General features: G+C 39.8%; 1 protein-coding gene across 1 annotated transcript; it reads left to right on the plus strand.

Moving 5' to 3' along the window:
- Positions 1-3,129: 3,129 nt before the first annotated feature.
- On the plus strand, positions 3,130-25,535 carry LOC122743543 (cytochrome P450 2C23-like). The gene is made up of 10 exons (XM_043988585.1): positions 3,130-3,318; positions 14,219-14,381; positions 14,691-14,840; positions 15,196-15,356; positions 18,100-18,276; positions 18,818-18,959; positions 21,062-21,249; positions 22,796-22,937; positions 23,424-23,627; positions 25,098-25,535. Exons 1-9 carry the CDS (start codon positions 3,142-3,144, stop codon positions 23,603-23,605), a joined length of 1,482 nt encoding a protein of 493 aa, XP_043844520.1. The 5' UTR covers positions 3,130-3,141; the 3' UTR covers positions 23,606-23,627; positions 25,098-25,535.
- Positions 25,536-27,247: the final 1,712 nt, after the last annotated feature.

Genomic DNA, 27,247 nt, shown 5'->3' on the forward strand with positions numbered 1-27,247 from the left:
TCAGCTTCCTGCTGACTTGCCCCACCCTCTCCCACATGCTGCACTGCAGCGAGCTAAGCCTCCCTTTTGCTGCAGTGAGACTGATCTTTCCTGAAGTCTTCTAAATTATCTCTGGTTGGAAGACTGTGTCTCTCTGTCTCTTTTCAGGTTCTGTAGTTTCAGAATCCATTTAGAGGCTTGATTTAATGTTCTTTTTGAGGAAATAGAAGGAGAGCTCATGTGATTTGCTGGCTACTCTCCGCCATATTGGATCCACCCTCTCATTTGATTTTTAAAAAGCCTTTCTGAGCTCTTCCAAGAAGGCTTTTTGGTCTTGAAACCAATTCATCTTTTTCCTTGAGGCACCACATGTAGACATTTTGACAGTATTGTTCTCCTCTGAGTTTGTGTTTTTGTCTTCCCTGTTGCCATAGAAGCATCAACAGTAAAGGTCCTTTTCTGTTTCTTACTCATAATGTAACCTATTTTAAACCTTATACAGTTGAGGTCTGCTCCTGGGGTAGAGGGGCCACTGTTGAAAGCTTTTTGTTCTGGGGGATAGGGGCCTGTTCACTAACTTTCTGCTCTGAGGCCTTTGTGGCATTTGGATTTCTCACCACCCTGGGCTTGCTCCCTGCCCTGAGATGGCTTGGCCAAATTGTGGTTGTTCTGTGGGTGGTTGTCTAGCTGGCAGTTTTCCCTCTTTGCCAGAGCTTACAAGTTTCTTAAATGGACTGCTGTGCCACCAGCCTGCTGAGCTAGGACCAAGAGGCCTCAGTTACTGATTTATGCTGTATCCAAGAGCATCCTGCTGACTTGATCAGACCCTTCTGTGTTGTGCTGCTCTGCTCTGAGCCACGCTGTGCTCCCCTTTTGCCCATGTGAGAAAGACCTTTCCTGGAGCCTTCTAAATTATCTCAAGTTGGACAATTGTGTGTCTCTATCTTTTTGTAGGTTCTGCAGTTCCAGAATCTGTTTAGAGGCTTGATTTAATGTTGCTTTTGAGGGGAAACTCAGGCAACTTCCTGGCTTCTCTCCACCATCTTGGCTCACTTTTTTTTAGTGAGGCAATTGGGATTAAGTGACTTGCCCAGGGTCACACAGCTAGTAAGTGTTAAGTGTCTGAGGCTGGATTTGAATTCAGGTACTCCTGACTCCAGGGCTGGTGCTCTGTGCACTGTGCCATCTAGCTGCCCCTTCATCACTTTTAAAACTCTAGAAATAAAAGAATATCTGATTTGTGACATTTGTCAGATGTCCGAGGTGTAAATGGTCACACTTAGAATTCAGCCATCAGCTCTCTTGAGAGGGAGTGAGATGGCTCTAGCACACCTTTGGGCACAACTCTTATTTCGTTTTTTTTCCATTTTCTTTCTGAAACTCTCAAAATCTCCTTTGTTCTAAAAGCAAAATAGTCTGTTAGAATAGCACATTTAGACAAACTTTGCAGGTGATGGGCTTTCTGTGAAGGGAAGAGAAGGAGATGAGTGAATGGTGAACAACTGAGACCCTACCTACATAAGTGTATTCAGTCCTTCTTAAAGTTATCTCTGTGTGCTCATCTTTGAAGGCACATTAGGTTACCTTTGGAACTTTAAAGATCTGTGGGCAAGTCAAGCATGGGGCAAGGCATACATTCTAATGAGCAGGTCAGAGTCTTGCACCTGACATGAAAGCAGAGGTCTGCACAGAGAAATGTGTTCCATATCAATCCAACAGGGAAGACCAGAAAGAATAAAAGTACCTATGGCCAAAGTCTCAATGTGAGATCTCTGGCTTTCCTCCAAGGTAGCAGGTAGTGTGGCAGGTCATCCCTGGAGTTCTGTGAGAGAGAAGGGTTCCTGATCTGCTTGAGGTGTGAGAGAGGCACTGATTAGTAGATGAGAGCATATAGCAAGGATGGCTGGAGGGTGAGTATCATCCAGGACTGAAAATAAGAAAGGCACCAAGCCAAAAGATCAGAGAAAGCTGAGAAGATATTCAGGGATTTTAAAATGTTGGGGACACGAAAAGTCCAAGCAAGAAGAATAGGAAAGATGTAGATAGTGATCAGGGACCCTAGGTCCAGTGGGACACTACTCAAAGAGGACACAAATTATGTAGGGCACATCAATGCCTATTTTGTTGCCATCTTTCTCTCAAGAAGTATGTTCTTCAAGGTGGAGAAAGAACAAGGATCAATAAGAAGTCAATTAAGATTTATAGCTGCTTTTTCATGGTAGCAAAGAATTGGAAATTGAGGGGATACCCAACAATTGGGGAATGGCTAAACAAGTTGTGGTATATAAATGTAAAGGAATTCTATTTTGTTGTGAGAAATGATAAGCAGATGGATTTCATAAAAATCTGGAGAAACTTACGTGAGTTGATGCCAAGTAAAATGAGCAAAAACAAGAGAACATTGTACAAAGTATCAGCGATGTTGTGTGATGATCAGCTGTGATATAGAATTAACTCTTCTCAGCAATACAATGATTTAATACAATGCCAAAAGACTTATGGTGGAAAATGCTCTCCACATTCCAAAAAAGAACTATGGAGTTAGAATGAAGATTGAAGCATATTATTTTCACTTTTGATATTGATTTTTATTATAGTTATTGTGTATTCTTTCTTGCATTTTCCCCCTATTTTTCTAATTCTACTCTTATAACATGACTAATGTTGAAAGAAAGAAGTCAATTAAACCCAGTGCAGCTCAGGAAATTATAGGATAGCACCTAACCTGTTTAATGTGAGGTCAAGCCTTCAGGATCTTAGGATATGGACACTATAACCACCTCCTCTCAGGATGAATTTGGATATTTGCTTTCTCCTTAGCTCAATAGATACCCATAGCCCAACAGAAATTTGATGATTCATAGCCCATGTCCCCCACCAAGACAAGTTGGTCAAATTACTTCCCTACTACCCCACTCACACACATTCTGTAAGCAAATCAAGGGTCAAAGACAGATCTGAGAGCAGCCAGAATGAAGTCATTTTCTTAATCACCTATTGATTACTGAACTAATAAAAGTTAATGATAAACAAATCATGATTTTGTACAAGGACTATGTGTTGATTGGCTGGGCATTACCACCCCTTGTTTGCTACAATGGTTTAAAAAGTCTGGCAACTCGGCTGGTACCTCTGAGAGCTGTAGGATCATTCCTCAGAGCAATGGATCTTTGGGGACTCACCACTACTGCCCTCCTGGCTTGTGTCCTTTTCCTGATCTTATCCCTATGGATCCAAGGATTCAAAAGGGGGAAGCTCCCACCAGGTCCCACTCCTCTTCCCCTTATTGGCAACATCTTGCAATTGGATACGAAGAATATTAATGCATCCTTCTCCAAGGTAAAAGGGCTGGATTTGGGATTTGGATCCTGAATGCTTGGGTTGTGGGGGAGAGACAGTAATGTGTCATAGGAATAACTGAATCAGGATTCGTGGTGATTGAGAGTCCTAGGACATGGACGATGTAAGTTACGGGCTATATGAATAATATCTCGATTAGCAGCGATGTTACTCATGCATTGATTGTCTTGTTAAAACTTTGGTAACAGCAGAAGAAATTCAGCTACAGGACCAAATATTTACTATGTGTAATGCATTATACTAGGCTTTGGAGATACAAAGGTAAAAATAAATCATTCAACTAATAAGAACTTCTTCAGTACCAACTATGTGCTAGACACAGGAGAAAACATATGGTGAGGGAAACAATGTCTCCTTGGAAGGAAATAGTTCCTGTCCTACAGGACCTTACATTTTGCTAGAGGTATACAATGAATTCATAGATAAGTAAATACAAGGTAATTAGAGGACAGAGAAAGCACTTGTAATTGGGGGATGTAAAAAAAGTTTCATGTGGGAGAGAACACCTGAAGTGGACCTTGAGGGAAGTAACATTCTGTTTGGAAGAGAGAGTGGGAATGACTGTGAGGCATGGGAGACAGTCTGACAAGGAGTAGGCAGATAATACAGCTAGCAGGGTAGTTTCATAAGAATGTAAAGTTTCAGGGGCAGCTTGATGGCACAGTGGATAAAGCACTGGCCCTGGATTCAGGAAGACCTGAGTTCAAATCCAGCCTCAGACACTTGACACTTACTAGCTGTGTGACCCTGGGCAAGTCACTTAACCCTCATTGCCCTGCCAAAAAAAAGAATGTAAAGTTTGGGAGGAAGTGTAATACAAAAATAAGTCTGGACTATTAGGTTCGGGCCACCTGTGGAGTCATTTAAGTGCTAAGTTAGGGGGACAGTAGGGAGCCCTTGCAGACTTTTGAGTAGAGGAATGACATGTTCAGAAGTGTGCTATGAGAATATTAAGTTGTTAGTCATGTAGATTATTTATTGCAAAGGAGAAATCCTAGAAGCAAGGGATTGAACTTGAAGGCCTTTGAAAGAACAGATAAAAATGTCATTTGTTAAGTACCTACTATGTGGTTGTGACTGACTTTGTCATTGTGGAGATGACAGAAAGTAAGAGATTTCATATGTTTGTCAACTGGAAAGGCATTGTGCTCCTTAGGGCAAATGAACAAAACAGGTGGTAATGCAGCAGCTTTAATGTCATTTCCACTGATAAAAATCTTAACCTTTCTGATACTGGGCAACTGGACAGTACCAAGGACTTTGGTGGTGGGACTTTTATTTTCTAGTCTTCAGTAGGTGTGGCTTCAGCACCTATAGAAACTTTGCCTGGAGGTTGCTTCCAGGGCTGATGTCAGAGGGGCTGGGATGGTACAGTAGAAGCAGTCACCTGTAGGGCTGGGCTGCCATGCCCAGGAATCTTGGGATTACTTGCCTACCAGGGTAGAGATGTAAGATGATCCAGCAATGGGGATAGGCAATCAGGAGCCAGACATTTAGCTGGAGAACCAGAAGAGACCAATGTCACTGAAAGTAATAAGAGAAAGGTCTCCAAAAAAGAGAAACATGTCCAGACATTTCTTGATTGCCCAAGCTCCTACTTCTTCTTTCCTTCATTTTTTTGGGGGCAATTTTGACTGTTTTATTATTTCTTGATATCTTATAGAGATTCTAGCCTCAAATCATTCTGGAGTGAAGTTAAAAAGAGGAAATCAAGAGTGCAAATTAAAGGCCAGTGAGATTCATGTCAACTTTTGGGAAATTTTTTGTAGTAGTTCAACCAAAAGGTGTTCAGTAAATATTAAGGAAAGGACACAATGATTACAAAGAGCCACCCTGTCTTCATGAAGAACACGTTAACTTCATTTCCTTTGACAGAGATATGAAAATGATACATTTTCAACTGCACTATACAGTGGAATATAGAAAATGGATTTTTTGTACTTGAATAAAGGGTAGAGGCAATGTTTGCTATTGGAACCATAGTCTGAGCTCAAAAATATCTCCACTGCAATTTTTTTTGGAAATGAAGCATTAACTTTTTTCTTTTCTTTTTACTTTTGAAATCACATGATAGGGGGAGCCTAGGTGGCACAGTGGATAAAGCACCGGCCCTGGATTCAGGAGTACCTGAGTTCAAATCTGGCCTCAGACACTTGACACTTACTAGCTGTGTGACCCTGGGCAAGTCATTTAATCCACAGTGCCCCACAAAAAAAAAAGAAATCACATGGTATAAATAATGCTGCTTGATATTACTTGTGCTTTAAATAACATTAGTTCTTTTGACTTTAGTGCAGTATAAGTTTCATATGAGCACTGTTTTGGCTTGGAATTTTAGGTTGAATTAATTTAGAAACATTTTTAAGTGTGCAACAAAAGCTAAGTCTTGGCAAGCTAGAGTTAAGAGACAGCAAACTTTTTACACGAAGAAGCCGACAGTAAATATTTTAGACTTTGTAGTACAAATAGGAAATCAAAGACATTATGTAGGTACTTATTTAACAAGTAAAACAATTTCACAAAATGTTATTGATGAAATTAAAAACACAATAATTCTGAGTACAATTTTTTATGATAACACAGAAGAACCAAAAAAGGACATAGGAGAATAGTTTTGTTATTACATTAAACTGAAAATACACATAACCAAGGCTTAGGGAAGACCAGGGTTTTATCTTCTTCACCTTCCTAAATCCAGGGAAATACTACCATATTGCTTGTGTGAAAGTCTTCCAACACTAAACTGCTAGATATTCAAATCTTCAGGTTCTTAATTGGGTTCCAATTTTATACAAAACCTACAGGGCTTTTATAGTAACCTGGTTGATAATAGTGGAAGCATTGTGTGTTGAGAGATGTTTTATCTGATTAATATTAAAAACTGAGACCAATACGGTGGTCTTAAAGTGCAATGACCCAGTGAAGATTTCTCAGAGCAGCCTGCCTGACCAATAGATCTACCTTCCAACTCAACCCATTCATGAACCTCTGTGAGGGCAGACTCCAAATGGTTTGAGTTGTGAGTTGTCTTAAACACATGTACCCCTACATGTGTGTCCCACTGAAATGGTACAATAATTTTGTGTTCACTCCTTGTAGAACTCAGAGAGCTTTAGAAATCACCTCTGTGAGCACCCAAAGTTCTAGTATGGATTGACTGGGGAAGTAAGGCAATGGGGGAATGAGAGAATTTGCAAAGCAAGCATCTAAAATATGTTGAAAACCAATGTAAGGTAATATTTGGAGAAGGCACTAGCAATTGGGGGAGTGGTCAGGAAAGACCTTGTGTAGAGAGAGGCATTTGAGCTCAACCTTATGAAAATTAGGAATTCCAAGAGTCAGAGACAAGGAAGAAGAGCATACCAGTCATGGGGATTATACAAGATTTGCAAAAGAAAGGTGGTGGGAAATAGTGTTGTTTAAAAAACAGCCATAAAACAACCCCTGGAACAGCAAAACCCGCGAAAAGATGGGTTGAGATTATTTTCCATCCAAAGACAGCTTAGAGGGTGCCGTACTGGTCTGCTTGAAGAGTCCAACCCCCTGATCACACCGATACAGTACCCAGGCAGGCTGCACCAGAGAAACTTACCCCAAAGTTTCCAAAAAAGCTACAGCACCAGTGTCTTCTGGAACTAAGTTTGCAGTCATGTGAGAGGACTGAATGGCTGTCCAGAGGGGGTTGGTGGAAAACACAGGGGTGTCTGTGGGACCTAAGGTGGAATTTGGCTATCCCACACCAGCAGGGAACCAGGAAGAAATCTTGAGAGGCAGGAGGTCCAGGTGGGGGAGGGGCACAGGGTCATTGGAACTAAGAACCACAGCACACAAAGTTCTGATGGCTGGTTAATTGGCAAGTTGGCTTGAGGTTATCTTCAGACCAGAGAACAGGTCAGGTGAGAGAAAAACCTGCCCTTCCTTAAACCAAAACACCTGGCACCCTCTGAAGCTTGGGACAGTGTAGCTTGGAAGTAGGGCCCCACTCTAAGAGGGAGTTAAAAGTCAAGTGAAAGATGGCAAGATGAACAAGCAAAGAAAGTTGAGAACTATAGAAATTTTCTTTAGTAACAACCTCAGGTCCCCTACATCCAAAGCTTCCAAGAAAAATATGAATTGGTCTCAGTTCATGGAAATGCTCAAAAGGGACTTTAAAGAGAAAGCAGGAGAGATAGAAGGAAGATTTAGAGAGGTGGAGGAAAGAATGGAAAGAGAAATGAGAGTGATGCAGGAGAGTCATGACAAAAAACTCAACAGGTTGAAAAGCCAAATGGAAAAGGAGATACAAAAGTTCTCAGAAGAAAATAATTGCCTAAGCATTAGGATTGAAGAAATGGAAGCTAGTGACTTTATGAGAAATCAAGACACAGTAAAGCAAATCCAAATGAATGAAAAAAAATAGAGGACAATATGAAATATCTCCTTGGAAAAACAGCTGACCTGGAAATAGATCCAGTACAGATAATTATTGGAATACCTGAAAATCATGACCAAGGAAAGAGCTTAGGCATAATTTTCCAGGAAATTCTCATGGAAAATTGTCCTTATATTCTAGAAGCAGAAGGTAAAATAGACATTGAAGGAATCTGCCTATAACCTCCTGAAAAAAGATCCCAAAAGGAAAACTTTCAGGAATAGTATAGCCAAATTCCAGAGCTCCCTGGTCAAGGAGAAAATATTGCAAGAAGCTAGAAAAAGGAATTCAAATACTGTGGAGCTACAGTAAGGATAACACAAAATCTAGCAGCATCTATATTAAGGACTGGAAGGCTTGGAATATGATATTCTGGAGGGCAAAGGAAGTGGGACTACAGACAAAAATCACCTACCCAGCAGAACTGAGTATAGTCTTTCAGGGGAAATATGGGACTTCAATGAAAAAGAGGACTTTCAGGCATTTGTGATGAAAAGACCTGAACTGAATAGAAAATTTGAGTTTCAAATACAAGACCCCAGAGAAGCATCAAAAGGTAAACAGGAAAAAGAAATCATGAGGGATATTAAAAGATTAAACTGTTTATATTCCTACATGGGAAGACAATAATTCTAACTCATAAGAACTTTCTCAGTATTAGGGCAGCTGAAAGGAATACACTTAGATAGAGGACAAAGTTCTGAACTGAATATGAAGGGATGATATTCTGTAAAGCATTTATTTTTTGTTTATCCTTGGTTTTTTGTGGGGCAGGCAGGGTGGGGTGGCTTATGTCTGCAACTAGATTTGGGCTCAGGAAGGCTGGATGTTTTGTCCACTGTGTCACATAGCTTCGTCACCATGATGACATCTTTAAAATAAAGTTAAGGAGTAAGAGGAATGCACTGGAAGAAAGGGAAAGGGAGTGGTAGACTGGGGAAAAGTATCTCACATAAAAGAAACAAGAAAAAAGCTTATGGAGGGGAGGGGGACAGGGTGAAGGAGTGGGGAAGTGAGTGAACCTTACTATCATCAGAATTGCCTCAAAGAGGGAGTAACATACATAATCAAGTGGGTATAGTAATGTATTTTGCCCTGAGGGAAAGTGGGATCAGAAGGATATAAAGATGGGGAGAAGGGAAGCAAGGAAGGAAGATTGGGGAACAGAGCAGTAAAAAGCAAAACACTTTCAAGTAAGGTGAATATGTTCTGCATAACTGCACATGTATGACATATTGAATTGCTTTATTTCATAGGGAGGGTTGAGGAGGGAGTGAGGAAGAAAATTTAGAACACAGAATTAGCTCAAAGACCTTAATGTCATCAGAGTTGACTCAAGGAGGGAATAACATACACATGCAATTGGGAAGACTAATATATCTAACCCTGCAGAAAAGTAGGAGGGGAAGAGGATAAGGAAGGAAGGGTGAAAAAAAGGGAGGGCAGAGTAGGGGAGGGGGCAGAAGCAAAACACTTCTGAGGAGGAAGAGGGTAAAAGAAGATAGAAAATAGAGTAAATATCATGGGAAAGGAATAGGATGGAGGGAAATAGTTATGCTGATTGATGAAAATGGCAAAATGTATGGTACCTACTTTGCTGGGCTATTGTGAAGAAAATTCTTTGTCAATTGTAAGGAACTATATAAAGGTTATGATGAACAGGATGCTATCAGAAAAACCTAGAAAGACCTACATGAACTGAAGCAGAGTGAAATGTACTGTATACAAAAGAACAGCAACAGTGTAAGATGATCTGCTGGGAAGGATATGGTTATTTTCAGTAAAGCAATGATCCAATATAACTCTGAAGGACTTAAGAAAATTGTAATCCATCTACAAAGAAGGAACTAATGGTATCTTAAAACAGATTGAAACATAAATTTTTTTGATAGTTCCTTAATCTGAAGTTTTGCTTTTGTCTACTTTCTCTCACAACCTGGCTAATGTGGAGATGTTTTTCATGACTACTCATGTATAACTTATATTGAATTGCTTAAGTTCTTTGGGGTGGGGAGTGGGAAGGGGGGGGAAAGGGAGGATGGAACACAAAGTTTTGAAAGAAATTTATGTCAAGATTTGTTTTTACTTGTAATTTGGAAAATATAATTCTAAACAGAAAATAAAGAGTGTTGTGTGAGAAATGTCAAGAACCATGGTATATGGCTGAATAATGTCTGAACTATGGAATAAATGAAGAGGAATAATGACATTATAAAGGGTGCTTCTAGACAGGTTGTGAAGAAGTGTGAATGCCAAAGAAGGTTACATTTGATCACAGAGACAGTAGGGAACCACTGCAGTTTGTTAATCAGGAGAGTGAAATGGTCAAATCTGTGCTTATGTCGTGGCATCTTAGCCAGAAATAAGGGTGGCTTTTTAGGGTAAGGATAATGAATTATCTTTTATATTTATTTTTTAAAAATTAAAAAAAATTTTAATTAAAAAAATTGTGTGTGTGTGGGGCAATGAGGGTTAAGTGACTTGCCCAAGGTCACACAGCTAGTGACTATCAAGTGACTGAGGCAGGATTTGAACTCAGGTCCTCCTGAATCCAAGGCCAGTGCTCTATCCACTTCACCACCTAGCTGCCCCTTATACTTATTTAATATAGGATTCCTATGGATATTCAACAATGATAGCAGTCCAAAAAGTATAGATTTGGGAGTTATCTCCATAGTGTTTATAAGGTGACCAAGAATGAGAGTTTAGAAAGAGAAGAGAAGATGGCCCAGGACAGAACCATGGGGAAAACTCATGGATTAGTGGTTCAATATGGACTATAATACAGCAAAGGAGACTGATAATGAGCAGACAGGTAAGGGGGGAGAAAGGCAGAGAGACAGAGAGAAAGCAGGTTTAGAGAAACCCAGAGAAAAAAGAGTAGGGGGAGAAGAGAGTAGTCAGCTGTGTCAAGTGCTCCAAAGAGGTCTGGAACAATGTGGAGTGATATTAGGCCCTCAGATTTGGTCATTCAGAGGCCATTCCTAATTCTGAAGTGATCAGTTGGAGTTGATCATTGACAACTGAAGAAATGCAAAAAATATTTCAGAAATGCGGTGAGGCAACAAGAGGAGATAGCTTTTGTTAGGAGATGTCAATCCTCTCTGCATTCTGTGTGGCTTTTTTCCATATCCTCCTCTAAATCTTCCATGGGTCATCTATCCAACATTGATCCCAGGCCCTTTTTGCAATCTCTTTACACTAGATAGGTGCCAATAGAGCACAAGGGAACCTCTATCTGAGAAAAATCCTGTGCCATACTATGACAGGGATTCCCAAGGAGCCAAACTAAAAGGAATAATAATAATACTTTGTTGTCCTACAGATTATGCCTTTGTATACCCAGAATTCATTAACAGTATATGGTCTTGGGGCAGCTAGGTGGCGTAGTGGATAAGGCACTGGCCTTGCATTCAGGAGTACCTGGAGTACCCAAGTTCAAATCCAGCCTCAGACACTTGACACTTACTAGCTGTGTGACCCTGGGCAAGTCACTTAACCCTCATTGCCCTGCAAAAATTTAAAAAACAAAACAAAACAAAACAAAAACAGTATATGGTCTTGGGGAAGCTAGGTGGCACGGTGGATAGAGCACCGGCCCTGGATTCAGGAGGACCTGAGTTCAAATCTGGCCTCAGGCACTTAACACTTACTAGCTGTATGACCCTGGGAAAGGCACTTAACCCCAATTGCCTCACCAAAAAAACACCCCCAAACAAACAAACAAACAAACAAACAGTATATGGTCTCATATTAGAAGAGAAAGAAGAACTGGAAGTTGAGTTAGCCATGGCAATCTGAGGCAAGTTTGTCAGCCAGTGTCTTCCTAAGTGCAGATGTAAAAGGATGCGGCTGAAGAAAGAAAAAGCCTGCTCAGGGCATAGAACTTGTTTATCTCAAAAACAAGAGCTAAATACTCCAATGAAAGAGTCCCAAGTGGCTTTGACTAAATCGTTTTGTTTAGTTTTGAAACAAGAAGCAAAGTTATAAGAGGCAACCTGATCTAGCGGAAAGAGGATGGTCTGGGAGTCCAAAGGGTTAAGTCAATTCAATAAACATTAAGGGCTGGCAGTCAAAAGTCTTCTTAGAAGAGTAATAACTAAAACTTACATAGCATTTTGAAGTATGCAGAGGGGCTTTACCTATCTTGTGTCATTTTCTCTCCACAATTATCTGATGAGATAAGATTATTGTCTTGTTTCTCTTCTAATACATGACCCAGTCCTCCCATCCCATGCCATGCTCCCTCTCTTTGTCTGTTCTCACAAAGATCAGGTTTGGCCTTGGAAATCACCCTGAAACAAAAATATTTTTCTTCACTTATATTTCCCTGACCCAGAATTTACTTTGAAAAGATCCCCATAGTCTAGGATTCCATAGATTTGACAGTAAAAGGGGTCCTCCACTCTGATCCCAACCAAACAAACCAATTGCCCAGTCAATCTAAATAACTTTCTTAACCCTTTTGTAGTTACATTATTAACATTGATAACAAATTTAAATTTATATATAGCAATTTAGATAAAGTAATAGTTCACATTTCTTTAGCACCTCACAGTATACAAACCACTTTCCTTACAGCACACAGTAGTGTCAGAATTATTACCCTGATGAAGGAAAAGAGGCTCAAAGAGAAGTGACTTGCCCAAGGTCACACAAAAGACTAGCAGAACTGGGACTCAAAGTCAATCCAAAGGACTTCCAGCTGGCATTCTTTCTATTTCCTTGAGGTATCTCTGATTGCTATCAGCATTTGACAGATGGGAAAAATGAATCAAATATAAATGACAAGTGACTCACCCAAAAACTTTTAAATACTGAGTTAATGTCAGTTCAAGAAAATAACCCAACCACTAATGATGGAAAACATTCTCCACACCCAGAAAAAAGAACTATGGGGTCTGAATGCAGATGGAAGCATACTATTTTCACTTTTGTTGTTGGATTTTTGTTGTTTTTGCTTCTGTTTCTTCTTTTTTGTGGTTTTCCCCCCTTTTTTCTGATTCCTCTCTCACAACATGACTAATGTGGAAATATGTTTGACATGATTATAACGTATAACCTATACCAGATTGCTTGCTGGTTTCAGGAAGGGGGAAGGAAGCAAGAGGGAGAAAAACTTGGAACTCAAAATCTTACAAAAATGCATGTTGATTCTGATGAAAGCCTCATTTCTAAAATATATCGGGAACTAAATCAAATTTATAAGAATCCAGGTGATTCCCCAATTGAGAAATGGTCAAAGGATATGAACAGGCAGTTTTCTGATGAAGAAACCAAAGCTATCTATTGCCATATGACAAAATGCTCTAAATCACTATTGATTAGAGAGATGCAAATTAAAACAACTCTGAGGTACCACCTGACACCTATCAGATTGGCTAATATGACAAAAAAGGAAAATCATAAATGTTGGAGAAGCTGTCGAAAAATTGGAGCACGAATACATTGTTGGTAGAGCTGTGAACTGATCCAACCATTCTGGAGAGCGATTTGGAATTATGCCCAAAGGGCTGTAAAGCTGTGCACACCCTTTGACCTAGAAATATCACTTTTGGGTCTTTTTCCCAAAGAGATCATAAAAAAGGGAAAATGACCCATATGTACAAAAATATTTATAGCTGCTCTTTTTGTGGTGGCAAGGAGTTGGAAATTGCGGGACTGTCCTTTAATTGGGGAATGGCTGAACAAGTTGTGGTATATGAATTTAATGGGAATCTATTGTGCTGCAAGAAACGATGAGCAGGAGGAGTTCAGAGAAACCTGGAAGGACTTGTATTAACTGATGATGAATGAGATGAGCAGAACCAGAAGAACGTTGTGCACAGTATCATCAACATTATGTGTCGATCAACTGTGATAGACTATATTCTTCTCACCAATACAATGGTACAATAAAGTTCCAAAGGACTCATGATGGAAAAGGCTCTCCAAATCCAGAAAAACAACAACTGTGGAATATTGATGCTGAATGAACCATACTATTTCTTTTGTTTTTAGTACTGTTGTTTTTCTTTTTTTTTGAGGTTTTTCCTTTTTGCTCTGATTCTTCTCTTATAACATAACTAATGCAGAAACATGTTTAATGTTATTATATATACGGATAACATATATCAGATAACCTGCTGTTTAGGGGAGGGGGAGGATGGATGGGAAGGAGGGAGAAAAATTTGAAATTGGAAATCTTATAAAAACAAATGTTGAAAACTACATGTAAATGGAAACACCTACATGTAACTGGAAAATAATAAAATACTTTTATTAAAAACACGAATGCTGAAAACTATCCTTACATGTAATCGGAAAAAAGAAAATAAAATACTATTTTAAAAAACAGTATATGGTCTCATGTGGGCATAGGTACACAATTTGCACATGTGTGTAACACATTATGAGTTAAGGGGATAAATTCCAACTTTCTAAAGATCACACTGATCCTCTTCCTATTCCTTGGCATTCTTTTCACAGCTGGCTGAAAAATATGGCCCCGTCTATACTCTTTATATGGGAACCCAGCGTGTTGTGGTACTATATGGATATAACATTATGAAGGAAGCTCTAATTGATCATGGAGATGTTTTTCTGGAGAGAGGAGACATCCCAATATTTGATGATCTTCTCAAAGGAGAAGGTAACTTTAGTTTATTCAAAAGAGTCACAGAAAACAAAATTTATGGTGGAGGATATCCCAAAGAATGGACCTTTCTGGAGCTTAGTTATGATTTCATTTTCATCGTTCTGTTGCCAGCACTCAGCCCAAGGCCTTCATGTGGTAGGCACCTGTTACACACCATGCTGCCATTCATTTTGGGTTGAATTGAATAAAAGTAAACTTGATGGATGAATTAAGGCAGAAACCCCACAGACACCATGCACACTATGCACTCCCTTAGCCTCCAATATTAGAATGACCAATGTTCTGTTCTTCTCCTTTGTCTAGGGATTGGTTTCAGTCATGGAGAGAGGTGGAAACAAATCCGGAGATTTTCCCTTATGACCCTAAGGAACTTCGGGATGGGAAAGAGAAGCATTGAAGAGAGAGTTCAAGAGGAAGCCCAGTGTCTGGTAGAGGAGCTCAGGAAAACAAAGGGTTGGTTTTCAGTTCTTTCCTTCTGGGCATAGGAGGTTCAACTGCTCACCCATCCCCAGTCCTAGATGCTACTTGCTTTGGGAATCCTTTTAAAAGTGTCTGCTTTAGTTCACTGACCAGGCAATCACTCTGTTGGGCCAGAAAATTCCCTTCTTTCTTCTCATACTCAGGTATTTTAAGCTTATCTAGTTCCATTATAAGTGGTAAAGGAAATTGTCCAGCAGAACAACATTCACTAGCCTTAGAGGAATTAAATGCCCTATGCAATTATGGGCAGAAGAGATATTCCTCCATGATTGGAAATATTTCTACTAAAGCAGCTTTTCCTCCCTTTCATGACTTTTCTCCACATTAGGTCAACCCACTGATCCCACCTTCATCCTTGGCTGTGCCCCATGCAATGTGATCTGCTCTATCCTCTTCCGTGATCGATTCAAGTACAGTGATGAAAAATTCCTTAATCTCATGAAATTGTTAAATGAAAACTTTCAGGTTCTTAATTCACCATGGGCACAGGTAAGGCCAGAGATGTTTTTGTATTCTGTGGTTATTTGCTGAGTTTCAGCAACAGGGTTATTGTTCCAGAGTGTCTTATCTCTTAGCAAGGTCCCTACATGCTAGCACACACACTTGCACATACCATGTACTGAAGGAGAATAACATCATGCAATTTCTTGGCTCTCAAATAAGGTCCAGTTACGTACTCTGTTCCCATTAAGCCTCTGAACTGCTTCCAGGTCATACAGATATTTTAATTATATGGAGAAATGTCTGAATGGTGGCTTGGATATCTCATGTTGGAGAATGTTTATAGATGTGGTGAAGTAAAATAGTCATCAGCATAGAGCCTTCCCAGGCCATTCTGCAGAGAATAGGGAGGACAGCTGGCCAAAGTTAAGTGAGAAAGCCAATTAGGTCAATTACTTACACTGATTCTTTTGGTGCTATGGCCTAGCCTCTACAATGGTTACACAGGTAGGTTCAAAGAATTCATTCAATGAAGCCTCTTCCAGTCAATCAAAAACAAGCTTCCTTTTCCTTTGTCCCAGTTCTTTTCCACTTATGGTCTGGGCTACACATTCTAGCTTAACCCTTCTCCAGTAAGCTTTTTGAGAAGGAGAACTAATTCATTGTTCTATTACTGTAGCTTAGCACAGGACTTGGCTCATTGTGAGCACTGAATAAATGCTTGGTGGATTTTATTAACTTATTGTGAATTGAATTGATTGGATGCCTTGGCATTGCTTTGTCTTATTTTTTAAATGTTGGCTTTTCCAAAGAAAGCAGATTTCCTCTTAACTCAAATATTAACTCCTTTTGAACAAGGACATATTCTGCCTTCTGGTCCCCTCAGTAGGTAGTATAGCATGGGACAAATTAGTTTTGAGATATTTGCCAATTTAGGCTTAGATTTGAGAGGATTGATGAAACTCTTGGGATTTGTGTAGAGTAGCTCACTGCTCCTAAGTGACTGTTCCTTGGATTAAGGGATCACAAAATTTTAGGATTTAGGGAAATACAGGAATTTAATGAATAGAGGGCTACATGTGGGTTCAGGAGGAATTAATTTGAAATCAATCTCAGATACTTAATCATTGCATGGTCCTTGGAAAGCCACTTCACCCCTCTCATCCTCAGTTTTCATAGCTATAAAAGAGGGATAATAAGGTTGTTGTGAGACTCAAATGAGTTAATATATGTAGGCACTTTGAGCACTTCTACAGGGCTCTATGAATGCTAGTTATTGTTGTGATAATTATGACTGGAGAGAGGGAGAATGTGAGGTAGCAGTAGTGACATGATTAACCTGAGTTTACCCTGTATGTCATAGGGCATACATACTGAACCAGCTCTTCTGACTTGCAATCTAATGGTATTTCCAGTTAATCATTCTCACTGAAGAACAGATGACCTCATCTTTTCAAATGGATGTGAACTAATCTTAAAAAGAAACATGAATCTTTACCAACTCTTAAGTCCTTTTGCTAAATACTGTGATTTTCAGCACCATGGCCAGCCCAAGCCTCCTTAGTCTTGGCAAGTAGAGTGGTGATAAATTCATGAAATGTTGGACTTGGTTTCCATCATGAATTTTATAGGGGCCAGAGACTATCTTGCTCTTCACTCACCACCCCTTCCCTTTTTTTTCTTTTCCTTTCTTTCTTTTTATTTTTTTTAGTGAGGCAATTGGGGTTAAGTGACTTGCCCAGGGTCACACAGCTAGTAAGTGTTAAGTGTCTGAGGCCAGATTTGAACTCAGGTACTCCTGAGTTCAGGGCTGGTGCTCTATCCACTGCATCACCTGGCTGCCCTGGGCAGTGATTGTTTTTTATAAACTTTTTATCTCTCTGAATACCTAATATTTTCCTTTACATTGATCAAGTAATTTATATGTGTTCATTGAATTGACCTAAATGGATTAGTACTTGATTAGCGGAAACTCAATTAGTTCAACAAAGTGAGAAAGCCCACTATAAAGCATACCCTCTATTTCCTGTCCCTTCAAATGCACACAAAATACTAATAGAATGCCATAGCTTCTTTTGGATACCTTTCCACACTGGAAAGAGCTTCCAGATCCTTTGACAGCCCAGTTTCACCTCCATAGTGGTATTAGGTACAAGAAGGAAACTTTCATAGAAGAAACATTAATTACTGCTTATTCCAAAATTGGTCTTCCAGTTAGTAACTTTACCAGTCATCAATATTTCTGCATGTTATCCCCAAAAGTGAACAGGCAGTGATAGAAAAAGAAATTCCATTTAAAAAAACTATGGAAAATAAAATACTTGAGAATCCCCCTATCAACATGGGCATAGGAACAGTTTGAATTGTTTTCCTTGACTATGTCTACTTTTCTCAAGGATTTTGTTTTTCTTTTTTCCCAATGTGTAGTGAAAATGGGAGAGAAAATACTTTTGTTAACTAAATTTAATTAAACTTGCAAAGAAATGTAATGCCTTCGATTTTTTTATTTTAAAATCTTTTTGCGGGGCAATGAGGGTTAAGTGACTTGCCCAGGCTCACACAGCTAGTAAGTGTCAAGTGTCTGAGGCCGAATTTGAACTCAGGTCCTCCTGAATCCAGAAACGGTGCTTTATCCACTATGCCACGTAGGTGCCCCCTTTTTTATTTATTTTCTTATTTTTTAATTTTATGTAATGCCTTTGAAAAGAACATTATGGCTTATAAGTAGAGATATAAAGTTTCTTTTTATGACAGTAGACTCACATGTGTTTTTTGCTGTTTGGGGGGGTAGTTTTACAACTTTTTACCAGGGTTCAGAGTCTACCTCCCTGGAAAGCATAATATAATTTATAGAAATACAGATAAAATGAATAATTTCATTATGGAAAGAGTGAAGGAGCATCAAAAGGTACTGGACCCCAACAACCCTCAAGACTTCATTGACTGCTATCTCTCCAAAATGCAGCAGGTAAGATGCATGGGGGAAGCATCTTGCTCACTGAGTGAGGCTGATTTTCCAAAGATACTTACAGGCCACTCTCCTCAAACCCTAGGAAGGCACATCAGTGAGAGTCTCAAGGTATATATGTTCCCCAACGATGCTTAGTAACTAGGCTTTGTTTGGTCTGACATTGCCCCTTATCTGAATTTTGTATGAGAAATGATATTGGAAGAGTTCTCTGTTGTTGAGTGATGGGCTGCTCATGTGGGCTTTCTTCTTTGGAGGAGGATGGTGTATTTGAGAGGGATAATAGGAATCAGTTAATAAATATTCCAAGTCCAGTGCTGTATACACTATGTCATGTTCTTTGGTGGGAAGAAGGTTGCCTGGGTAGGTCAAGCCTTTGGGCAGTGGAAGCCTGAGAGAATTGGGAAGGTTTTAGTCTTTGGAGGTAGGCATATGAAGGTGGAGGAGGGCTCCTAGGACAAATCTTATGTACTTCACATGGTTACTAATGGTTTTCCCTGCTGTATCTCATTACTTCATTTATTTTGTACCTCTCATTTAGGAGAAAGACAATCCCCAGTCTAAATTTGACTTGCAGAATCTAGTAATGACTGGAACAGACTTATTTGGTGCAGGAACAGAGACAACCAGCAGCACTCTAAAATATGGTCTGCTTCTCATTCTGAAATATCCTGAGGTCCAAGGTAAGGTACAATTGCCATGCTTGCAGCAGCCCAGTGTTGCTATCCCAGGCCTGTACTTTGCCAAGGTGTTGGCCCTACATTTCCACCTTTTGGATGTGTATGACTTCCACACAGATCAGTAACAGGTCACACAGTAGCATGCATATATTTGTATGTATGTATACACACATATATACATACACATACACACACACACACACACACACACACACACACACACATATATATGAGACAATTAGGGTTAAGTGACTTGCCCAGGGTCATACAACTAGTATCAAGTGTCTGAGGGCGGATTTGAACTCAGGTCCTCCTGAATCCAAGGCCAGTGTTCTATCCACTGCACCATCTAGATGCTCCACACAGTAGCCTATTTAAGGAAACAGAACACTTGGGCAAGACCAGATGTTTATTTTTTTATTTATTTTTTTTACATATAAGGTATTTTATTTTTTCCGTTACATGTAAAGATAGTTCTCAACTTATGTTTATACAAGCTTTACAATTTCAGATTTTTCTCCCTCCTTCTCCTCCCTCCCCCTCCCCTAGACAGCAGGTAATCTGATATAGGTTATATCTATATATCTATATCTATATACATATACATATATCTATACACACACATATATATACACACATAATAACATTAATCCTATTTTTGCATTAGTCCTGTTATAAGAGAAAAAATCAGAGCAATGATGAAAAACCTCAAAATAGAAAAAAAAAACAGCACCAAAAACAAAAGAAATAGTATGGTTCATTCAGCATCTATACTCCACAGTTCTTTTTTTTTTTTTTGGATTTGGAGATCCTCTTCTATCATGAGTTCCCTGGAACTCTTCTATACCATTGCATTGGTGAGAAGAATATAGTCCATCACAGTAGATCAACACTCAATGTTGATGATACTGTGTACAATGTTCTTCTGGTTCTGGTCATCTCACTCATCATCAGCTCATGTAAGACGCTCCAGGTTTCTCTGAACTCCTCCTGCTCATCATTTCTTACAGCACAATAGTATTCCATTGTATTCATATACCACAACTTGTCGAGCCATTCCCCAATTGATGGGCACCCCCTCAACTTCCAATTCCTTGCTACCACGTAAAGAGCAGCTATAAATATTTTTGTACATGTGGGTCCCTTTCCCCTTTCCATGATTTCTTTGGGAAAAAGACCTAAAAGTGGTATTGCTGAAGACCTGATGTTTATTTAAATATACGAAGGTCTTTCATGGGAATTCAATTCACTTTATGAATGATCTATAAAGTTTTGGCTGTGCACACTCAGTTCATTTGAGTCAAATGAAACACCCTCTTCCCTCAGATGGCTTACATTCTACCAGAGCTAGTTCTGCTGGATTCAAATGGGCAGAACCAGAAACCATGGATAGAAGTTGCAGATTGACAAATGGAGGCTTCGTGTAAGGAAAGACTTGCCAACTATTAAAATTCTCCCCCAAACCATTCAGCTGCCCTGGAAGTAGTGCGTTTTCCCTTACTGGAAGCAAAGACTGGATAATCCTTTGCTCATTCCATTAGAAACAGGATGCTTGTTCTACTGAGGATGGCCCTATGTGAAAATAGGTTATTTCTAATGCCTCAGCAACTTAGAGTGTTGAGACAGGAGCTGAGATACATACCTAGTGAATGGTTTAAGTCAAGATGATAATGTCACCACCAGTACTATCAAATCCAAATGAAGACATTTACTTTCTTTGGCAATAATAGCTGGCATCAATATAAAGAATGTAAGGTTTCCAAATCACTTAACATATTATTTTATTTTATGCCCCTTAAGGGAGGTGAAATTATTCTTCTCATTTTATAAATCATAGGATAATGGAATTAGAGGTATAGGGAACCTTAGAAGACACCTAATTTATGATCCCCACTTCTTCCTGACTCCTGTCCCCTAAGCCACAGAAAATTATGCCATTGCTGCCACAAAAGCTTTTCTCCCTCAAATGAGTAGAAGGAGGATATTGAACACATCTGTGAATCATCCTAGGTAATATCACCAGAGAGATACTCCACACAAGCTTTGTTGGGCATTCCCTAGAGACCAGGAACCTTTAGTGGTTAACCCTGTTTTTGTCCCTGCAGCAAAAATTCATGAGGAAATTGATCGTGTGATTGGACAAAATCGAGTTCCTTCCATAAAAGACAGACAAGATATGCCCTATATGGATGCTGTGGTGCATGAAGTGCAAAGATTCATTGACCTCAAACCACTCAACTTGCCCCATGCAGTGAACAGGGATATCCAGTTCAGACAATATGTTATCCCCAAGGTCAGTAGTCCTCGGATCTAGTGTTGAAAGAAATCTTTTTTTTTTTGAGGGGCAATGGGGGTTAAGTGACTTGCCCGGGGTCACATAGCTGGTAAGTGTCAAGTGTCTGAGGCCAGATTTGAATGCAGGTACTCCTAAATCCAGGGCTGGTGCTTTATCCACTGTGCCACCTAGCAGCCCCTGAAAGAAATCTGAAATATCATTTTGTCCAGTGATCTCATTTTGGACATGAAAGAATTGAGTCCCTTTGTCATGATATCAGGTGGAGTTCCCCTTAAGGTAGTCTTTTGTTACATACAGCTAACTTGGGTGCAGTATTGAATGAAAAGGGAAAGGAGTGTGTATACTTATTTTGGTGTTCCTTGCTTCTCATTCACCATAGCAACACTTGGGAAAGAAAATATACAGTGATAACAACAGTGAGATTACTTCAAGTTTCATTTGTGTTATTTCCTCTTATCAGACAGTGAAATGGATTGTGTAAATACTATTTTTCTGTCCCATTATGCAGATGGAAACACAGAGTCTCAGTCAAATAACTTAGACAAGGACATAGAAAAGTGTTGGAGCTGAAAGGAGAATCTAGGTCATTAGACTCTGCAATACTGCATTCCAGGGGGTACTAAATAAACTTTGATTGAATTGAATTATGTTAAATTAAATTGAAGTTTCTTAGCAATGGCTCAGCAGAACTATTCTCCCTCAAAGAAAGGAGAAGGGAGCATCCCACCTAATTTCACATTTGACACACCCCATTGAGTGCATTGTTCAGAGCAGATTATCAATAAGAAACTACTCTATGAGAATTGCTAGGCCAGGTTCTATGAACCCAAGGCAAGAAAAGAAGGTTATTTGGACATTGGGGTTTTCAGCTTCTCATGGAGGGAGCACAACTTGGAAGCAGAAAAGTCCACCTCAAGTGTTATTTCTTTCCTTCAGACCAAAGCTGTGATTTGTGTAGCAGAGTGGCTTTCTGCTGAAGAAACTCCCTCAGGAGGAAGCTTGGTCTGCCCCCGGAAGCTTTAAGCATTGCCTGTGTCATTGACAATTCATGGGTCCTGCCCAAAGTTACACAGGCCACAGGTGTAAACATGACATATTATACCAGGGAACTGAGGGGAGGGAGAGCACAAAGAGCTCAGGGCTCTAGCCAAGGCTTCCTGAAGGAATCCAATCCAATCCTTGAAGAGATCTTGGGATTCCAAGAGGCTGGAGAGAGCAAGGAGTGCCTTCCAGGTATTGCACATAGCTTTTATATAGGCATGGAGACCTGAGAGGGGGCCTTGTGGAAGGGAAACAGCAGTTGCACTAGTTTAGCTAGAGCCCCAAGGAAGGCAAGATGGAGACTACAATGGTGACAGCAACCTGGAAAGCTAGATTGGAGCATATACCGATTTTCAATGGCTGGACATTCCAGTCTATGCCATGGGCAAATGAGTTTGCATTTTGTACTAGAGACAAGAGGGGGTCCCTGAAGATTCTTGGGATTGGCATATGAAGGATATTCATGATGATAATTAACTCCCCTGGCATTTCTTCTTTCTAGGGCACAACCATCTTCCCATTGCTCTCCCCAGTCTTGTGGGACAGTAAAGAGTTTCCCAACCCTGACCAGTTTGATCCCCAGCACTTCCTGGATAAGGATGGGAAATTCAAGAAAAGTGACTACTTCATGCCTTTCTCCACTGGTAAAGAGAAACCCTCCCCATCTCTCCCTCTTACTCTAATGGGGGAATTCTCTTCCCCTTTCCACCCTCCCCTGCCTGAGCCTCATGGTAGTTCTTCTGAGGATACACCACCCCTTGAGGCATGTGACACACTTTCTTCTCTAGTATTCCCTTGGCCTGATTTCTTCTCAGACCCCTAAAGAGATGAGCTGACCCTCTTTGCTGGCTCACCTTCCTCCTTTTCTAGTGGAACTATGATTCCATTGTAAGACCCACTGCACCAAGGCTTACTATGGGGAAAATGGTGTGAAGAGGGAATTCCTTTCTGCCTCTAGGGACCATCAAAGACTGAAGTCTAACACATAAAATTACTCCTCATCATTTCTGCCCATCTCCATCCTTCTGCTTTACTCTTCTCCCCACTATTGTCCTGCTCCAATGAGCCCTTTCCCCTTCAGCTGATGTTGTGATAATTCATGAAGATTTCCCCATGCAATTTTTTCCCAGGAAAACGTTCTTGTCTTGGAGAGGGCCTGGCGAGGATGGAGTTGTTTTTGTTCTTTACCACCATTCTACAGAACTTCACCCTCAAACCAGTTGGAGATCCAAATGACCTTAGCATCAAGCCCAATCGTGTTGGGTTCGCCAATATTGCACCAAATTACCAACTATGCTTTCTTCCTCGCTAAGGAAGAAGACAAAATTGATTTGGTAAATAAGCCACCTGATTTCACCTTCTGGTCTTAGTGCTCTCATATTTTTGATTGGAGTCCCCTTGTGGAGAACAATTCACACCTATTGATTAAAATGGGTTCTACTTTCCAGGAACAAGACAGGTTGGCAGAGTGTTTTGCATGTAATTATATGATAGAGGCTGACTTCTATACAGTCATGTGGAAGACACTCACCAATGTTTCCAGGTGTAGGGGCCAAATTTATTATGGGGAGAATTAATTGGGTGGCTCACCATAATATTGGGGTTCAGAAAATAATGAGAAACCTCTAGGTCCAAAGTTTCCTCCCTTCCAAACTGCCTTTTTTAGTTATTTCTCCCAGGCCAGTAAGAAAGGAGATTAACAGCCTCTTTTCCACAAACAAACCAGATTTTATTAATAGGAATAAAATTTACAACAAAGGTGAAGTTAATAAAGCCAGGGACAAGGGAATAAGGGAAGAGAAAATTAATAAGCTCCCTGGCTGTATCAAAGACTGACTGAAACCCTTCACTTGCTTCCTGCTCAGTTAGCTCAAAGAGTTGGCCTCAATTCCACTCACCACCTGGGGTCCATAGTTTTAATGGGAGTCAGATGTACAGTCCCTCTCCAGAACACTCCTTCACTCACCAGCAGGAAAAAGAGAGCTCTCAGAGGAGCTTTCCCTTTTAAAAGTTTTTTTCTCCCTCCCCCAAAGGGGAGGTACTTCAAGGTAGATGTCTGAGAGTGGTCTCCTAGTAGACAAACACCTCACTCAGGGCAAGCCAGGTGTGGCCTATATCTAATCATCCCCAAGTAGGTACTTAGTTTCTTATTCTCACCCAATTCAAACAATACAAACTCAAGCAGGTTGGGCCCCTGGGCATCTGCCAGATTCCATTATTTTATCCCATAGGGATGCTCTAATTTGCACCCCAAATTCCAGTTTTATGGTGTGGAGAAAGATCTATAAAATGCCCCCCCCAAACCCCCACCCTATCTTACTTTGTACTTTTCAAATATCCTTAAGGATGATCTTATTTTGTATTGTATAACTCTTGTTTTTGAGGTTGGCAGTGATTGTATCACTGTAGGAATTTTCTCTAACTATGGAAATGATAATTCATTCATACCTTTGTAGGCTAAATAGTTATAGTTTGTAGGCTAGATGTTACATATAATATATAATATATAAATAATATATCATGTACACTATATAACCTTATATATAAATTTTTATATATAGCTTTATGTATTATCTCATTTAATCCTCACAATAACTAGAAGAAATATGTGCCATTATTAGCCAAATTTTACATTGAACTCTTTTGAACCCTCCTGAGGCCCCATGCCAAATCCCCCTCACTGATTTATAAAATAGGAAATTTGAGCACAGATATCTAAAGGGATTTACAGTCAGGCATAGATGGGCCCCTGCCTGAACTATGGACTCACTTTGACTGAGATATCCTTCTTTCTTTGTTTATAGGAGATATGGATCCAAGTGTCTGCACATGGACTCTTTGGAACTTGGCATGAACTTATGAGCAGATTTAAATTTCTTTATTATTTTTTTTGTGCCTAATCCTTCACTGCTATTATGTAATTCCTATTAAATGGTTTCACACAAATGGAACATATATGGTACAGGGTCAAGAAAGAGTGATGTGAGGGCAGCTAGATGCTGCAGTGGTTAAAAGCACCAGCCCTAGATTCAGGAGTACCTGAGTTCAAATCTGGCCTCAGACACTTGACACTTACTAGCTGTGTGACCCTGGGCAACTCACTTAATCCCCATTGCCTAAAAAAAAAAAGGAAAGAATGATGTGGATTCTGGAGGGAGCTCCCTTTGGACCAACCTTCTGATCCTTATTATCAGGGAGACACATACTCAAGAATACTTTTTGGTGCTGACATGGTGAGGATTTGGAGGTGGTGAGGTCTTTCAGGTATTCCCATTTGGGGATAATGCAATGGGGCACCCAACCTTGCAGATCATTCTGGACAAGATGGAATTCTACTTCATTCCAAATTATTCTATGCTGAGATTCAGTTTGGGAGATAATAATGAGAAGAGCTACATCTTTATCAGACCTTTATGTAGCTATTAAAGTCATACAAAACCATGAATATAGCACTTCATAGTGTAAAATGTAGTTTGTATACACCATCTCCTTTGACCATTGCAAGTATCCTGTGAGGTCATCAGTGCACATAGTGAGGTGGCTTGGCATCCTGGGAAGGGACCTGGACTTAGATGCAAAGATCTAGTTTCAAATCCAAACCCTGTTGATAATCCCTTATGTGACCTTGGTCCAATCATTTCCCTTAAGTAGGCTTCAGTCCCTCATATATCAAACAAAACTCTTAGACTCTGTGAGTCCCAGCTTGCCATCCAGCTCTAGACTTTGGATCCCATGACTCTTCTTAGCACTTTATGGTTTACTAAGCTCTTTACAAACATCATTGCCTTTCATTCACATTAGAATCCTATGAGGTCATTAGGGCAAGCATTATTCACCTCATTTTTCAAATGCAAAAACCAAGGCCCAGAGTGGTTCAGTGACTTACATGATTATGTGCAAGCAGGAAGTGTCTGATCAGGATTTGAACCCATGACTTTTTACTGTTTAGGAGGCTTCTTCTACCACAGAACCCTCCTATGATCATGCTAGTTATATGCTATGTCATTCTAAAAAATGAGATGTGTGATTCCATCAGGGTATGAGCTCTTATTGGTAAACATAGTCTACTTAGGCACATTGGCACTTTCTCTGAAACATTTTGCTAGTGTTTTCTGGGGATACTAAGATGGTAAGTGACATATCCAAGGTTACACAGACAAGAAGTGAAACCAAATCTTCCTCCCTCCAGGGCCAATACTTTATTTACTTTGCCACATGGGAATGAAATGTGGGATTGGAAGGATAAAAGGAGAAGCTAAGAGCAAGATGCTTTGCTTAGCCTGCTGGGTACACTGCTGATCATGGACAATGGACAACATAGCAGTCTGTTGCCTAGAGTTGATTAGAATTTATGACCAGATAGTTCCAAGGAACCTAGTAAGTTTACAAAGGAGATTTTACAAGGTCTTTCCTTTATACCTTTTCCCATACATTAATGTCCCCTTTAGAAATACCTATGAAAATACTTGATAGGTTTTAACATTATGAAAACAAATCTAAATAACTTGGTTAAAAATCTCATTGTTTCATAAGTGATAGCCAGGGGCAGCTAGATGGCGCAGTGGATAGAGCACTGGCCCTAGAGTCAGGAGTACCTGAGTTCAAATCCGGCCTCAGACACTTAACACTTACTAGCTGTGTGACCCTGGGCAAGTCACTTAACCCCAATTGCCTCACTAAAAAAACAAAAACAAAAACAAATAAGTGATAGCCAGTTAATTTTAGGTGAAACTTCCTCTTCAATACAGAAAATTTAGAAGTTTATAAGTTCTTAAATTAAGGAACTTTAGAATATTATAACACATGATCAGCAGGAGTGATAAAATAACATAACAATTTTCAAACATTTTTTTACCTTCTTTTAACAGTATAATTCATGATCTAACAACATTGGGATTATAACAGATATGGCTTTTCTAATAGTATCTGATACAATAGTTTTCCAAATTTCACA

Source organism: Dromiciops gliroides, chromosome 2 (assembly GCF_019393635.1).
Source record: "Dromiciops gliroides isolate mDroGli1 chromosome 2, mDroGli1.pri, whole genome shotgun sequence".
Lineage (NCBI taxonomy): Eukaryota > Metazoa > Chordata > Mammalia > Microbiotheria > Microbiotheriidae > Dromiciops > Dromiciops gliroides.

Bases quoted from the DNA above. Each gene is read 5' to 3' on its own strand.
- LOC122743543 (XM_043988585.1), top strand. From the start codon at position 3,142: ATGGATCTTTGGGGACTCACCACTACTGCCCTCCTGGCTTGTGTCCTT. The intron at 3,319-14,218 runs GTAAAAGGGCTG...TTCTTTTCACAG, and splicing joins TTAATGCATCCTTCTCCAAG to CTGGCTGAAAAATATGGCCC. The intron at 18,277-18,817 runs GTAAGATGCATG...CCTCTCATTTAG, and splicing joins ATCTCTCCAAAATGCAGCAG to GAGAAAGACAATCCCCAGTC.